At 32.2% G+C, this 17,917-nt stretch overlaps 2 protein-coding genes across 2 annotated transcripts; one reads left to right on the forward strand and one right to left on the reverse strand.

The window, feature by feature from the left end:
* Window positions 1–8,702: 8,702 nt before the first annotated feature.
* On the forward strand, window positions 8,703–9,604 carry LOC131644669 (auxin-responsive protein SAUR71-like). Its single transcript, XM_058915229.1, has one exon. The coding sequence runs from the start codon at window positions 8,909–8,911 to the stop codon at window positions 9,290–9,292; it is 384 nt and encodes a 127-aa protein (XP_058771212.1). The 5' UTR covers window positions 8,703–8,908; the 3' UTR covers window positions 9,293–9,604.
* Window positions 9,605–11,073: 1,469 nt separating this feature from the next.
* On the reverse strand, window positions 11,074–15,147 carry LOC131644668 (probable 3-deoxy-D-manno-octulosonic acid transferase, mitochondrial). Its single transcript, XM_058915228.1, has 11 exons — window positions 14,704–15,147; window positions 14,516–14,558; window positions 14,046–14,168; window positions 13,636–13,755; window positions 13,477–13,555; window positions 13,135–13,251; window positions 12,504–12,601; window positions 12,032–12,122; window positions 11,659–11,778; window positions 11,510–11,580; window positions 11,074–11,419 (listed from the first exon to the last, which is right to left on the reverse strand). The coding sequence occupies exons 1-11, from the start codon at window positions 14,988–14,990 to the stop codon at window positions 11,201–11,203; spliced, it is 1,368 nt and encodes a 455-aa protein (XP_058771211.1). The 5' UTR covers window positions 14,991–15,147; the 3' UTR covers window positions 11,074–11,200.
* Between the last annotated feature and the right edge of the window lie 2,770 nt (window positions 15,148–17,917).

The raw sequence follows: 17,917 nt of genomic DNA on the forward strand, positions 1-17,917 counted from the left end.
ATGAAGTAGGAGAGAGAAAAAAAAGATTCAGCCATAATCTCCACCATTTATTTTAAAATCCAATGGTTCAGATTCATTCTCACATTCTCATATAAATATGGCATTCTCATATGATATGCCCTCTATATATATATATATATATATATATATATATATATATATATATATATATATATATATATATATATATATATATATATATATATATATATATATATATATATATATATATATATATATATATATATATATATATTCCAAGAGTAAGTGTAGAAGACTTACTCCAAATCTTAACCATTGATTATCATTAATTTAACGGTTTTAATTGATCATTTAATTTAATTATTTTTGGAAATATTTTTTTATATAAAAAATTAACTAAAGTCGTTAGATTAATGATAATCAATGGTCTAGATTTGGAGTAAGTTTTCAACACTTACTCTTGGAGAACCATTGTTGACTTGTTTACTTCAAACTAAAAATATAGATTTATGTAGTTTTCAAACTTGTCCATAAATTAAGGTAGTCACGCCAAAAGGAAGTTGCGCGTACACCTCCTCATTAAGATCACACAATTGGAAAGCCTTATTAACATCTAGTTTGAGGAGATTTCAGTGTAGTGAGAAGCTATGGCTAGTAATAGTGTTATTTTTGTCATTTTAGCAATTAAAAAGTATTCATGTAGTTTATGCTCTTGATTTTGTTCAACCTTTAGTCACCGATATTGTCTTGTAATTATTGATCCATTAACATGTCTTTTAATCTTATATACTCAAGTTGTAGCCAATGTCAATTTTTTTAGGTGGATGAAGAGTAAGATGCCATGTCTGTTTTTGTTCTAGAGCTGATAACTCTTCCTATATAGCATTTATCTCGTAGTCATGTTTTCTTTCTTGTTTGTATGTGTGAGGTTCAAATTGAATTGTTATGGAAAAATGTATCATTTGTAATTCCAAGGATATTATTGCAAACAAACTCATCAAATCTTTTGGGTCTAATAATGGTTTTGTTGTTATTTTAATGTGTGCAAGATGGAGGTAGGGGAGGAATGAGAATATAACTATATAAGGTGATAGGTGTATGTGAGGAACGGTCAGGAGAATGATTGCAAGTGGTAATATGTAGATCTAATTATGTGGAAGGTGAAGGAGGATCATTGATGGAATTTATGATAGTAGTAGGGCATAAGGCGTCATGCTATTCCATTTCCTTTTAAGTAGATCCTAAGAGCCAACTCCTCTAGGTAAGATCCTCCTAAAGGTTGTCCCTTTCAATAAGGATAACATCGAGCTACTTTTGCATGGTATCCATATCCTTTATAAGACTATCTTGGGCAAAGACTTTCACTTGCCTGAAGCGCCAATGGATATTACAATGGCCATTCACTGTATGTGGTAGGACATCTCAACCATCACTTTCTTTCTACTTGACTCGGTCATGCAAGAAAAGTAGGTGTAATCACCATCTGGAAAGTTGGCTTAAACGTCTTTGGCATATTAGAAACCAATGGTGAGAAGGAAAGTCTGTATAGAATAGGAGGGGCACATGTTAGGTTCCCATATAGTTAATTTTCCATATTCGAGCGCCCCGTATTTAGCCTCTTTGGGTCTATCTCAACTTGAATAGGCCTCTTATCCTTCTCTCTTCTATAAGAGTCATCATTCACCGCCTTCGTTGAAGGTCGGTAGGCGTCACTATTTCCCGAGCGCACATTAGATTTCTTACTCCGGGTTTCAGAGAATGAAGGAATCTGATTCATTCCTCCCTTATGGCATGACTCTTTCAAGTTGATTCTTTAGTTTCTAATGAACCTGTTATTGACCTCCCCCTGATCAATTTTTTCTGAGCCAGCACGGGTGCCTTTACTTATGTTTTAAAGGTGGTGGTGAGAAAGTATTCTTGTTGTGCCTCTTCTTCATCATGATCAAGTCATTAAGTATGCTCATGTTGTCTGCAAAACACAGAAAATTAGTAGTGAATAAACAAGATTAAATAGGAAGTACTAGAATTCATATGCATCTCCTTACAAAATATCATCTTTCTCTCTTTTTTAGTGGCTTCATCGACCAACAATTGTGTTCCTATATATCGCCTCTTCTGCTGGCGTACCTGGTCGTCACAAGGACCGGCCCCTTCCATAAAACCTAGGCCTTTGTTGCAAGCACAAAAAGTAAGTATGTAAATTTATCATCTCCATGAAGACTGATTGTGTTTTAAATACTGTTTAATAGTTTATATGATTGTAATGATGATTTTTCAAACATTGTTTGTTTGTGGAATAGAAATTACATCAATAAAATGATAGAAAGTAAATTGAACACTAGTGTTAACAGTTGAGAAAACTTGTTGGTGTTATATTTCATCGATATATCTTCATGTATTATCATTGATTAGTAATATGCAATTCAAATCAGCTATTAATATTACCGCACATCTCTTATGTTTGTAGCTCATGTCTAAATCAAAAATGTGAGATCAATTGTATTGCCTAATAGATGATCTCGCAGCCTATTAACCAATATGACAACATTAAGCTTCGATAGTTCACACGGATATTAAAATTAAATTTATCTCTAGAGTTTAGCATCTAATAGATGAAAAACTTGGATCTGGTAATGGAAAATACCTTTCAAATGTCAAGTCAAACCATGAAAACGTGTTTTAGATAGGTAATCCAAAACAAGCATTAAGTACGAAAAATTCATCAATATTAAAGCATAAGAAGAATTACATAGAATGTCATGATCTTAATCAATACATGAGTATTAGGATAACCACATCTAACCCCTAACAAAGAAAAATTAGTCAGGCTGAATCATCGTAGCTATACAATTAAGACTTAGAAGAAAGAAGTTGAATAACATCAATAACGATTCCTTAGACAATGCTTTTTCCCTCAATATTCATCTTATTTCCTCACTTGTTGTGTTTTTAGTATAAATGGGTTCTCTTAGTCTCTACCAAGGAAAACACTAAGTTCCCTTTCTGAAATGATTGACACCCCTATTTATAGGATTTTGATATGACCTTCTCGCTAGAAGAGGCTTGTAGCTCGCTTAGTGCCCTTACTTTCTTCTCCATTAACTTATGCTAGCTCGTCTGCAAGTAGCCTTTGTTGCCTATACCTCACTCTGCACGCCTCCGAAGCTTGTATAGCGATCAAAACTTTACGTGCATATGAAGTAACTTAACCATGAAGTAATGAACAGCTATAACTTCCGTAACGAGTTTAATATCGTACTTATCAAGAATTTTTGCTTAATCTTGAAGTTAATTGGCTATGAAGTCTTTTCTTTGTGTCATAGCTCGCTTAGCAAACTTTGATTGTTAGAAGGATATTTTTGGCTTATTTTTGTGTTTTCTTGATTCTTTTTACATGTACTTACTTAGTGAATACACGATTAAAAAGTTCTTACATATGTTTTATCTTGTTTTACTAATAAGTTAGGGATTTTTTTCACTGATTATTTGCAAAACAACTTAATGAGTGCATATTTTATGTATTTTTTCCATTTAACATCCTTCTCAAAAGGAAACAAGATCAATCTTCAAAGCCTCTTCCTCTAGGGAAGATTGCAAAAACTTGAAGACATAATTGTTCTTAACCTTCAAAAAGTGATTGTTCCTCCAGTACTTAGGAAATGTATCCACACATTTTGGAGCCCCCTAAAGCAATGGGACACCAAGAAAAACTCGCTGGTAATACACACAAATTCTTATGAGCCTCATGACTATGGGGGATGATCAAGTAGTATCAGTTCTTAAAGTTTTTAAAGATGTCTGTGTAAACTTCAAACATTTTTCTCACATATATGAATGAACGTAGTCCATGCTCCCGATCCACCATGGCCGAGGCACATTGTACATTCAAGAGGTGGAAGAATTTTTTTTACGGTGAAAGTATCTCTCTTATATTCACTTCAATAATAGAATACTTTTATGTAAGCCCAACTCATTGAATTCAATTACAAGGGGAAATTTTTAATTGATTCATAACCCCAACTTCAAACTCGTTGAAATGAAATATGAATCACATTTTGTAAAACAACACTCATGGATGGGAAATATACACCTATCAAAGTGATTGCATAATCATCTGTTGGACTCTACATTGGAGATTGTCTAGTTAGAAACAGACCTAGGTTCTCATGGGTATTCTCCGTCTGTTGTGCCTCATTGAACACAATCGACGTACCCAAGATGTCTCCTTTCATCCATGGATACTGGTCTGCATCAACAAGGAACTCGAGACCTCGTTGTCCCCTTTGTACCATCTTTTTCTCACTATCAACAAGCAAAGAATTACAACTGTGAGTTCTGAAATGCGGTAGAAACTCAACCCACCACCTAAATTCATCATCACTCAGTTCTCGACCATACTGGCACTTAAAGGCCTTAATAAAAACATGGCGGCATTTGCGTGAACTCGCGTGTTATAACAACATCTCCACTCCCCTACACTGTGAGTCTAGGACCACGTGGAAAAGATACTAAATTAAACGTTTCAATTACAAGACATACATTTAATGTGTGTGTTTCTAAGGTCATCTAGTCTCATTCAATACGTCTCTGACCTAGTCTCTAAGGTGGGGACCGACCTGGATACTTCAAGTAAACGAAGAATAATGGTCTTGAGGCCGATCTCATTGATCTCTTCATAGTCTTGACTTCATACCTCGTAGTAAGGACTTGGAGGCAATTGTTTCGGACTGGTTAAAAGGCCCAACAAGACCTACCTAATACGGGAGGGCCTAATCTAGTACACTTAGGGGTATTCATGGATTAATAACCAAACCAAATTGAACCATATATATGGTTTGGTTTGGATCTTAAAACCATTTCCTTAAAACGGGTTAATTTTTTCAAAACCGGTTTACATGTGGATCGGTTCAGTTTTAAACCGGTTTTTTATAAAAACCAATTTTTTTAAAAAAACAATTTTAAAATCGGTTTTTCTCAAAACCAAATTTTTATCTTTTAAAAAAAACCAATTTTTTTTGTAAATAGTTTAAAATCGGTTTCCTCAAATCTAGTTTATTAATTTCAAATGTAAATATGATAACAATTTTAATCATTTTACTGTTCATAAATCTAATTCCTTTATTTTAAAGTCACATAATTTCAATCTCTTATTATTATTATTTTAATCTCTCACCTGTTGATTGAGTTAAGAAGTATATTATATATAAGCACACCTTCATACACAGTGCATGATTAAAGAGAAATAGAGAGAGAAAAGGGAGTTAAGGGCAATACATAAATGGTGAAGAAATCAGACAGCAAGAAAAATCACCGTTGACGAGGAATCCGAATGCTAGCTTTCATTTTTGGTGAGCTTTACAAATTTATTACATAATAAAATTTGGGTACCCAGTAACTAAACCAAATTATTATTATGGGTATCGGTTTATATTTGGATAACAAAATGGGTATCCGATTTTATATTTTATCATTTGGATTGAGTTTTAAAAAGTGGAATAATTTGGATACCAATTTAGTTAAGGATAACCGATTTTTTTGCACACCCCTAAGTACACTCACATATTAGATTGATGAACAAGTGGACTCTTTCTAGGAGGACGCGTATCAGAGTCAAGCCACTTGTCCATCTTAAGTCGTTAGATCAATCCAACGGTCTTCCACAACCCACGTCGTGCCAACAATTACCATTTTCACCCGCCAATATATAAGCTCGCTTACGCGCCGTAAAAAATACATTTTCATTCTTATAAAATTACATCTCTCTGATTTCACTAGCTTGAATGTTGAAATGTTAATCTTACATATATATATATATATATATATATATATATATATATATATATATATATATATATATATATATATATATATATATCTCCGCTCATCCGTATCAAAGACCTACATTGTGATATAAAAAAAATTCCACATTTACACATCCTCAATTTTTGTTTCACACCAAAATAAGTTTTAATAAAATTCAAATTTACAGCTAAGTTATCTCAAGTTGTACTATATTACAAGAGTTAAGTCGGGATGTTAACAATCTTGATTGAAAGTGCCACCCAAAGTTGATAAAACAAACATACGATGAGTGATTCTTTACTGAACATGATGCAATATGTTAGATTGTCGGTCTTAATTTAGGAAGCAACATCGTATTATCGTGAACACGTGAACACACATGACAAAAGAGCTGCACACACTAGAGGTACATTTCGCTGGAATTAGTCCTATTTCCGTATCATTTCTACCAGATTTTGCCCTTCATAATTTTCTTATTTTATGCTAACATACGTCAACAATTTGTCACTAAAGAACAAAACAACCGTTGTCATTTAGTAAAAAAATGATTATTAGAATGTATGTAGCCATAGAAACATCATCATTATGAATAATGAACTAATTTAGTCCTTTTAAAACCATTAATAAGCTTAAAATAGATCAAAAATATCTTTGTTATTTCAAAAAGTTATGCTCCCTTTTTTATAGCCTCAATTAGAGCTGTCAATATGCGCTACCCGACCCTAAACGGGCCGACCCTAGCAGGCCCTGGACTTTTTAGGGCAGGGCTAAAAAAGCCTTGTATAATATGGGCTTAAGATTTACTACCCGAGCCCGGCCCTAGATGGGTTTCGGGCTACCGGGCCTTAAATGGGCTTTTTATTTAAAAAATTAAAATAAAAACTCCATGATATTTATTATAAATAAAATTAAAAATTATGTTATTTTAAAAATAATACATTTTTAAGTATTATATTATCGCTTATAAATACTATAATGTGTTTTTAAATACAATATATGTCTAAATTATATAAAATAATACTTGAATATTTATTATAAAAGAAAAACTAATAGAATAAGATGAAAAAATGTTGATTATATTAATGTATAATATTTAAAAGAGAAAGATTGAATAAAATAGAGATAAAATTTAGTGAAGTAAGAAAAATCAATACGCTATTTTGGAATAAGATAATATAAATATTAATATATTTTTTAAAAATTTATAATTATGCGGGCCTGATGATTTACCCACGGCCCATATGGGCTAGCCCTAATGGGTAGCGGACTTTTCAGGGCTGGGCTAAAAAGGCCCCGAAAAATATGAGCTCTAATTTTAAGGCCCAAGCCCTATGATTTTTCGGGCCCGACGGACTGGCCCATATGGGCTAGCCCATTTTGACAGCTCTAGCCTCAACCGCTAAACAAGAATTGGTAAATGTCCCAATGACACATGAATATGAATATGATATTTCTGTATTAGTTAATGGAAAAAACTAACATGTGACCCAAGGACACACGTTAATAAGCTATTTATAAAAATATTTTCTTAAAACATATGCATTCAATGTGTTGAAACTTTAAATATAAATTTATAATATTTAATTATATTTAATTTTTTTTCTAATTTCTAATATCTTTAACATGTATACTTAGGGCACATGGACACATGTTAGTATGACCCTTAACTAATTTAGCTTTAAAAAATTGAATTTTTATTCTAACTATTAACAAATTATATTACCAAAAAGGAACAAACTAACCATGTATATTTTATTGGATAAGACCAACCTTTTTTATGAAACCTAAATGCTCTATAAGTCCTAATGGAATTGGCTTATGTAAAAAAGTTAGCTTGTGGGACACCTTAGTACAAACTTTTTTTTAGGCATACCTAACTATAGACATAGAAAGTGGAAAGAGTTTTGAACATAAATTTAAGTACAAAAGGAAAAAATAACTAGACGGTAGAGATTTTAGAAAAAATGAGTAAAAGTTGTTCGATTATCTATAAGACTCGAAATAATTGAGATTGTAGACTTATTTTACATAAAATAACACTGAAAATTGGAATTTATAATTTTAGAAGTGAGATTTTGATGCCCATAACTTTGATTATTTGAATAAGTTTTCATTCTCTTTCACTTAAATAAATTTGATCCGAAGTCAATTAATAATGCTCAATTGCTAATAATAAGTAGAGTATAATAGAAGATTCAAATACAAAAATTAATCTCTCGAGTTAGAGAAGAACACAATAAATGACAAAAATTAATCTCTCGAGTCGGATAAGAACACAATAAAAGACAATAATTAATCTCTAGAGAGCCGAAGAAGAACTCAATAAATGGCAAAACTTAATCTCCATGAAAAAAAATTATAGTGTTGCGTGTAAGGGTTACAAATTAACATGTTCGCTCCATTTATATCCGCTCTACAGAAATCCGTAAAAAATAGAGGTGGCGATGCGAAACCGCGAACTACGTGCTCAGAATTGAATTCGAACTCAAGACCTTTGATTAAACTGAAAGAGAACTCAAGTGCTTTTGGGTCAACTTTGGGTCAACTTAGCTAGTTTTACGAAACCTTTCCTCCTTTTTTTTACTCGATTACTCCTTGTTCAAAACTAACAATATACACACAAACAAAACTATCAAATAACAAGCAACACTTGTCATTTCGAAAAAGAAAGAAAAAAACTGAACAAAATATAACGATGAAACCCGTTTGCTTCAATTGGATGGATGCAAATAAAAAAGCAATTAAACCTAAAAAGTTGATCAAATATAGTTTAGTTATGAAAAACATTAAAATCAATCAACGTCTGTAGCAACAATATTAAGAGCAGCTACATCCTTTTCATTTCATTAAATGCATATTAAAGGTCTAAAAAAACAATGAAAAATGCAACTAACATGTAAGCATGAAACAAAAAGGACTACATCAAACTACTATACCCAACCTTTGTCAAAAAAACATTACGGATTCGGTTTGGTCGTTTTCCAAACCACACGAGGTGTCTAAAACTTGTCAGATGAGAAATAAAGTGCTTAATATAAGAGTGTAGACTGTATCAAGTTGTGCAGTATAATCCACTACCAAGAACCTCATTTTCAATATTAACACTACCTGAAAAAAGAGAAATATGGCATGCATGTGGCGCAAGAATGCCTGCAGTGGGAAGAAACCACCGTCAGACGTGCCGAGAGGTCACCTGGCTGTGACTGTAGGAGAGGCAAACAGGAGGTTTGTGATAAGAGCTGACTACCTGAATCATCCAGTGCTTCAACAACTGCTAGACCAAGCATATGAAGGATATGGATTTAACAAGAGTGGTCCTCTGGCTATACCTTGTGATGAGTTGCTATTTGAAGATATTCTTCATTCACTTGGAGGAGGGACACAGACACAGACACGCCGATCCTCTTCGCATGTGCTTACAAAAAAGCTAGAATTGTGCTTTTCCAAAGACTCAGTACCGCTACTTGAAGCTTTTGACAGCAAAAGGAGCAATAACTATAAGCATTGACTGTAACCAACGAGAACGGTTTTCTCCTTCACTGTCCTCGGTTGTTTACATTCACTATTGTCCATGAGTAGTTCTTAACAGCCATGTTGTATTTCCATAATGATGTCATGTCAGATTGTCCAGATGCAATATCTGCTACCTACCTATCTACCTACCTTCCTCTTTTTCTTCAGTAGATTAATTTCTGCGCTCGTGTGTGTAGCGTGTGTAATTCCCATTCATCTTTAGATTAATTTCTGCGCTCGTGTGTGTAGCGTGTGTAATTTCCATGTACCTGAATATCTAATGATGCATGTATCTATTTTTAACTGATATGCTGTATGTCAGTCTCTGATGATGCATTAATATAACTAAGTTATGGTTTGAAGCATTAAAAGGCAAGCAGGGTCATAAGTTGTTTTAAGGATAATAAACATTAACAAATCAACAGCCGACTATATCCCAAGAATTCAATTTGATTTTTAGTTTCAATCAAATTAGGTTGCAGCCAGCAAGCCAACCATATTCAATTTTGAAATATTAAGATATGACAGATTATGCAAGTAGCAATCCAGGGAGTTCACAAAACTCAAAGCCACATAGGAAAACATTACATACTATTAATTAGAATTGAGGCAACCTTATAAAATCAGTTTGTAAAGTGAGGACTCCACTAATAAACATATATTCAAACTATATCACATTCGATGTGGGACACTTAACACACACCCTCACGCCCAACACTATTGAGATTGGTGCATGATGTAAATAAACATGTACTCAAACTATTTCACATTTTATATGGGACTCTTACACACTCTCGGGCCCAACACTTTTGGGTTTGGTGTGTGGATATAAATAGTGGTAGCCCGATAGCAGAATCCTACAAACATGTAGTCTAACGGAGCTTAGATAGACTCTGATATCATCTTAGAATTGTGGTTGAGTCTAACTCAACTTTATAAAACCGGCTTGTAAAGTGAAGATTTTTCCCATTTATAAACATATTTCAGGTAACATTTTATTTGATGGGGGCTCTTAACATATACATACCATAGGGCTTTTGAGAAATCCTCATGTATTTGCGCTAAAGTTCCCAAATTGGAGATCAGTGTTGTTTAGCTCATAAACTTGGCATATTTAACTTACCGCAGTCAGCACAAAATAAATACTCCCAGACCCAGCAGTCTCAAGCATAAGTAAAAGTTGGTTGGACCAAAAACATCAATTTTTTTACCAACTTTTGCATATTTTTGAGACTGGAAGGAGTACTTCATAACAATGTGATAAGTGTTGAAACACTAGGAGAACCTTTCTTTGAAAGCTATTATAAAGGGGGAAGAACCAAGTCACTTAAATATTCTACTAGCAACTTATACAAATCGAAATGGGACTTGGATATCCCATAATACCTATGTTCCACCATAGCACCTCCCCTGAGAGTTGACATTCCGTTGCACTCTAAGTTTCTTTACTTGGCCTTCCCTAAGTAGCCTCTTTTGAGCTAGCAGCAACCAGCTCTGGTACCAATTGATAAGTATTCGTGCATTTGGGAAACTTTCCCTTCAAAGTTAGCTATCAAAGGGGAAAAACGAGCTACTTAAATACTTCATTGAGCATCCCATAGTCCATACTACTAAATGAGGGATGTGAGCACCCCCATAATATCCAAATCCCTATCACAATGCTCCTGAAAGAAAGTGAAAATCCGGCATTTACACTCTTCAAGCTTGCAAACGCAGAACTTCGTAACTAACAAAATGACAAAGGTAAAAGAAAGCAATAAAGTTTAGAGAGTTGAATTGACTAATGGCAGCCCCATTATGCTAAACTGATTTTTCCTTGCAATTTATTAAGAAAACATACTACAATTACAGTGAAATTGAATAGCAATTCAAGAAACTTCTATCGCAAGTTAAATGCTCAGAGTTATGAAGTTTCACTTTTCATAGTCTTAGCTATGATATTAGGAGGCTTCATTTCAGTACTACTAAAAATATGATAATTTAGCAAACTCCATATATTTGTAACAATGTCATTGGACAACATACAAATTGCTTCTTTTGCAGCTCTACGACGAGCTTCAAGAAGTGTTGTATCTGTGAAAAGCTCAATGAGAGATTTTTCAAGCTCCTGTTTTCCAGAAACCTACAAGTAAGCGACAAAAGATAACAGTTTAAGAAGATTTGTTTTATGGTGTTGAACACTTTCGATTGGCAAATGAGACATCTTCCTCACCTGAAGAACTGACAGAGGATTCATTTGTTGCATTTCCCGTACCATGTGAGAGAAATGGCCAACATGACGACCTGAAATCAATTGAGTTCCAGCCACTAAAATACTGTGTTGAGATTTATAAGAACTACAATAAAGGTCAAATATTGTACCTGTCAGAATAGCACAGCCAGCTGCTGCAGCTTCTGAAATATTATGGCCAGACAAACCAGGGAGGAATGAACCCCCAATCACTGCTATTGGTGTTAATGTGTACAGCTGTCTTAATTCACCTGTTAAACAAGTTGGAAGATAGTATATTTCATGCCTGATATCCCTAATAAAAAAGACAATTTCATCTTCCATAATAGTATAACATAATACATCAAGTTCAACATAAAACATGAGTAAAATATGCTGTCGGCTGCCACAGACGTACAAACTCTCCCACTCTAGAAATCACGAGGTCTATGTTCCCAGAAGCACATAAGGATTTTTATATATACCAATTTAATTTCATGTCACTGAAAAGAAATGAACTTTTACCCAAAGTGTCCACCACATAAATATTTGTTTCTGGCTTAAACCTCTCGTGTTGTGATCTCAGAACTACATTATGTCCTTCTCTCTCCAATTTCTGCACTACACCAAGAAAAAGCATAAGGAGTTTTAGAGGCGATAAAAGAATAGGTAATCAAAAAAGGGAGTGATTTTTGTGTGAGCATCATTTCTGTTGTATGCAAATGACCCAAGAGAAGATTTACAGATAATGCAAGTGTATCAATTCCAAACACAGTGATTTAAAAATATAATCCCTTGGAACTTTCATTTCATAAGTAGACAATAGTGAAAACATATTTTATCAGTGAAAATTTGAAGAAAAGTACCCTTAAACTATATTGAGAGTGATAGAGTGCATAAACAGTTAACGGAAGTCTGTATAGGGTGGAGAGAACAGGACATAAAAGCAGTTATAATAAACAAGTTTTGAAGGGAAAGCATATAATCGAAAACTGACTTTGGCAATCTCTCGTCCATGCTGTGGATGCCGGGGAACAATAATAGTCACAATATCAGTTTGCAGCTGCATAAGGACGGCGTGAACTCCTAATATTACTGCGGAGAAAGCAAAATGAGAGTAAGGAGATGCGTATTCTTAAGAGGAGATGGCAGAAAATATGTAAGAAACATGTAACATCTTTCCTGCCTTCAGAGTAAACATACAACCTGATATAATGACTAATTTAACAAAACGAGTGCAAATGATTTCAAAGAAAATCTAAGGACAGCCAGACTGCATATGCTATGTCAATTTTTCTAAATCAAGAATGTCGCTTTCAATGTTTATGTCGATCGAAATAATCAGGTATGTCAATTTTAACGGACTCTAACAAACAGACATGTAACATCTTTCCTGCCCTCAGAGTAAATATACAACCTGATATAATGACTAATTTGACAAAACAAGTGCAAATTATTTCAAAGAAAATCTAAGGACAATCAAACCACAAATGTTAGGTCAATTTTTCTAAATCAAGAATGTCTCAATGTATATATCGATAAAAATAATCAGGTATTTCAACGGACTTGAAGGAACAAACAATTGTTTACAGCATAATGATAGAGGTATAGATGAAGAATATACTAACTTTCTTCTTCTGCCCTATGAATGGAAGAAGCCATCCAAACCTGCTTGTGAGAAAGTTGTAGTCTTAGATCATCTATATTTTTTTTACCACTTTGATTGACCGCAATGTCTTCAATTACTGAATGAAGAGAGTGATAAGGACGGATTAGTAAAGACCACTTAATCACTGAGGGGGGAAAATCAACAATCTAAGAAAAAATATGATAGTAATCATTTGCAAGTAGTTGTGCTTGAAAAGTTGAAATTTCAATAAAGTAATCAAGAGAGAAAAAGAACACAAGAATGTCATATACTCATATACATTCAATTTCAGTGATTTTGAATTAAGAATATTATGACATACCATACTTTAGATCACCCGAGTAGTTTATAATATAAGGAGGGGCTTGCAGAAGCTGAAACCGGACACCCTGCTCTGTACTCTATGCAATCAAAACGTTCACTAACAGCATAATAAACATATGAATTACGGTAAATGTAAAATAACCAGTATAGTACATACCAACGGAGCAATCAAGGAAAACTTGGATAACATCAATGAAATCAACGGAAGAAACAATGATCCTGACCAAAGATTAAAGGATTTTTCAGAAATCCGAGCATTTAACAGTGCCAGTTTTATCTACAAGAGTAAAATAGGTTATATTATGTAAGGTTTGGTGAAACAAAATGGACACGGATCACATGATGTACATGATATATGCACAAGTGAAGCAGATGAATGAACAACAAATTAATTGGTCTTCTCTTTTTGCTCCTAACTAAGAAAAATGATATTGACTGCTGTTTAGCTATCACTGTTATTCAGTAGGTTATCGGTTCCAATCCTAGAAACAAACAACAACATGAATGAAACATTCAACTATTTTCCTCTCCCATATCAGTAAATGCTCATAATAAGATTTGACTTACACCCTTTTTGGAAGCATCCATTATAAGATTTGGCCAGAGTTCACTTTCCATTAGTACAATAGCACTCGGTTTCCAGTAATGAAGGAAAGAACTAATGGAAGCAGGCGTATCAACCGGTGAAAACTGCAAATGTGCATGTTTCAGAAGGCCAAAACAATATGTTATTCCGGAATTGAAAATAAGGAAAATGAAGACCAAATGATATTTATATAAAGATTTAATAACATCTATTCAAACTGATAAAGATATAGTAAACCATCAACCCTGAAGAAACTACTTAACCCATATAGTATTGCATTCACCAATGATGTACTACTTAGCACTGACACCTCTGAAAAAATGTGTTTGTGTCCGTGTTGGACGTCTGCACCGATACTTGTGATTACGTGTAATTTAATTATTTTTTCAAATCATTACCGTTGTTTCCGTGTCAGTGTCGGGGTTGTGTTCGGGGTGTTAATAAGATGTACCTGTAAAATGACTTCAGTTGGAAGCCAGTTGCTCAGTACTTCACTGCATTAGACCAATAACAAATTTCAGAATAAATTTCACACATATTTGATTATCTTCTAATGTGAAACAAAAAACTAAGAAACGAAGGAAAAAGTAACAAGATTGAAATGGTGGTGGAAAAGGCAGTAGCAGAGAAGTGAGTTACAATGCAGAGAGAGTGGTGGTGGTCATGAGAACATTCAAGTGAGGCATTCTCTGAATGCAGTGTTTGATTACAGGAATTGCGATCATCCCTTCGCCCAATGAAACGGCGTGGAACCATACGAGAGGACCGGGGCGCCGAGGCTGAGAAGGGTGACCTAGCCGCTCCGGCCATCTTTGGAGATGTTCCAGGCCTCGGAATCTGCGCCAACGTAGGTGGAGACGGATGAACGGTGATACGCCGTAGCTTAGGGCTCTGTATATCTTGAACGCTACTAATCCGCGCGTCATCTCGTCGGTCGACGGTCACCGCGTAATCCACCGGAGAGAACAAAAACCACCGCATTCATATGGGCCTGTTCGAGTGGTATTTTTTGTATGGGCCCTTCAAAATACTTATCCTTTTCAAAAACAAAACTCTCTTCCGATCCTACACCCCGGCACTTTAGAAAATACACCCCCACATATTTCCCTCCCAACCCAACCCAACCCACATTTTAAGCGATTAAAAAAAACTTTATCCTAAGAACACTAGAAATTACTACATTCAAAACTGACCTGATGAAGTATTAGACTCTTGAGGATTTTAAAATTTTCATTCATATTAGGTAAGCAAATTTATGAAAGTCTCTTATTTCAAACTCATATTTCATATTTACTTCAATTTCAATGGTGTAAAGGTAAGAAAAACACAAGAAATTTTAAAAAAAAATTCTTGTTTATTTATAATAAAACTAGTAACAAACTCGTGTTGTCGCACGGATCTCGTATGGTTTTCATACCGCATGATCTAATAATGTTTCGTATAGTTCTATCTTATGTCAATATATTAAGATAATAACAAACAACTAAAATGTATTAAAATCTGAGTTAAATAGTATATTAACCAAAAAAGTCGAGATGAGCTTCATTAATTACGAAATATAGGTTAATAACATGCACCAACTTTTAAGCATTGATCTGTATATAATAAACCGTACAATTGATTCTCTAATTTCAATTATATAAAACAATAGCAAAAGAAAGATTTAACAGATGGATATTAAAATAAACAGTCTGCAACTGCTATCTCATAGATGACCCGTTAATTCTGGTTAACATACGTATACTTATAATATATAATCATGAGTTTTCCCGCTTATAAACATATTTCTAATTTATTTTTGTTTATAAAAATTATTGTAACTTACTTTCGTTTGTAAGAGTAATTATATCAATATTTAGATTTGTTCTCGTTTAAAAACAAATGCATCAATAGTTGAATTTTTTTTTAGTTTATACAAATATTTGTAACTTATTCTTATTTATAAAAGTTATTCTAACTTATTTTTGTTTCTACGAATAATTATATCAACACATGCAATTTTTCTCGTTTATAAGTGATTTGAACTCGTGTGACTATTTATAAATATAGTTTTAACTTATTCTTGTTAAAAATAATTGAATAAATAGTTGAATTTTTATCGTTTACAAAAATATTTGTAAGTTATTTATGTTTCTAAAAATAATTGTAAAAATAAATATTTATCGTATCATCTTAAATTTATTTATTCAATAGTGGTAAATATGTGTCTCATAAGTTTCTACCTATTATCATTAAAGTTTATGATTAACCTTTATCATTAAATTTTTATGAATACTATTTAACATTTTTTATCATGATAACAATTATAAAGTTAATTTGTAAAAATTCTAACATATTTTAGTTATTTCATAAGTCTAAAATAATTACTAAATTTCAATTGATTTTATTTTATTTGATTACCCTTTCTATAAAAATTTAAATAATTTTAAAATATATTTTATTTTAAATAAGGAACTAACTAATTATAAAATGATTTTTATTCTTATATTTTTAGAATGATAATTTGTAATTCAATAATAATAATTTCACTAAATAATTAAATTTCATAAAGTATAGGTTGAATGATAATTTGACATTATTGTAATTATCATTTAATTACCTAAAATATTTAAGGAAATCAAAAAATTGAATTTAAAGCTTAAAAAATTACATTCCCGTGTATGCATTTAAAACAACTTTTCATGTTAAAAATATTTTAACTAATTCATGTTAAAAAAATTGTATTAATATTTGAATTTATAAAATTATTTATTTTAGTAATTTATAAGTTTAAAAAAAATTACAAATATCTCTATTGATTTTGTTTTTTTATTAACTTTTTCCTAAAAAAACTAAATAATTAAAAAATATTTTTTATTTCAAGTAAACACCTAAAAACAAATTAGTAGTATTAAACACCTAAAAACAAAATTGAATTTCAAACTAAACAACTGGGGTCCCGTATCTTTATTAAAAAAAACTTTTTATCTTCTCATGTGACCTTTTAACTTAATTTTCAAATTAATTGTAAAAATTAATTAAAAAAACTTTTTATCTCCCTTGAGACCTTTCAATCTTTCAAATTAATTGGTGAACTTTATACCTGACCTCCCTTCAAATTAATTGCATTGAACAACGAAAAATTAAATTTCAATTGAAAAATTAAAAAGATATTTTAATAGTAATGAAAACAAAAAAAATCAAATATATCCATAAAATCAGAAAAATAGATTATATTTGATACTTCTAATATTACGATTCTATATTTCACAATAAATTAATTTCAATTCTATGCACATAAAAGAGGGCTCTCTCAATAAACTTAAGAAAAATAAATTTATGATTACTATTTATCAATAAATTTTCATGACTATCATTTATCATTTTTTTATCATGATTAGAATTATAAAGTTAATTTTAAAAAATTATTTTTTAATTATTCCATAAGTATAAAAAAATTACAAAATCTCAATTGTTCAATATTTGTATCATAAAATAAAATAACTAACATGTGCCCCAAAAGCAAAAGTTAGTAGGATATTTATAGAAATATTTTATTGAAACATGTGCATTCAATACCTCGAAATTTTAAATATAACTTTATTACATTTAATTAAATTAAATTTTTTCTAGTTATAGTATCTTAACATGTGCCCTTAAGGCACATGTTAGCATGACCCTAAAATAAATTATAAAGTTTATATTTTCTACAGTATTAATTTTCATTTTCTATTAATATCTACCTAACTATTTGCATTTTCATTTTCATTTTCTGCAGTTTATATTTTCATTTTCATTTTCTGCAGTTTATATTTTCATTTTCAATTAAATGCAAAAGGAAACAAAATATTTGCAAAATCTTTCATTAAATGAA

The sequence above is a fragment of the Vicia villosa genome, linkage group LG1 (assembly GCF_029867415.1).
Source record: "Vicia villosa cultivar HV-30 ecotype Madison, WI linkage group LG1, Vvil1.0, whole genome shotgun sequence".
NCBI classification, from domain to species: domain Eukaryota; kingdom Viridiplantae; phylum Streptophyta; class Magnoliopsida; order Fabales; family Fabaceae; genus Vicia; species Vicia villosa.

Excerpts from the sequence above, each read along its gene's own strand:
- LOC131644669 (XM_058915229.1), top strand. The coding sequence starts at position 8,909 with ATGGCATGCATGTGGCGCAAGAATGCCTGCAGTGGGAAGAAACCACCG.
- LOC131644668 (XM_058915228.1), bottom strand. The coding sequence starts at position 14,990 with ATGACGCGCGGATTAGTAGCGTTCAAGATATACAGAGCCCTAAGCTAC. Across the intron at positions 14,169-14,515 it reads CAACTGAAGTCATTTTACAG|TTTTCACCGGTTGATACGCC; the intron begins GTACATCTTATT and ends GCACATTTGCAG. Across the intron at positions 13,252-13,476 it reads CTCGGGTGATCTAAAGTATG|TAATTGAAGACATTGCGGTC; the intron begins GTATGTCATAAT and ends CTCTTCATTCAG.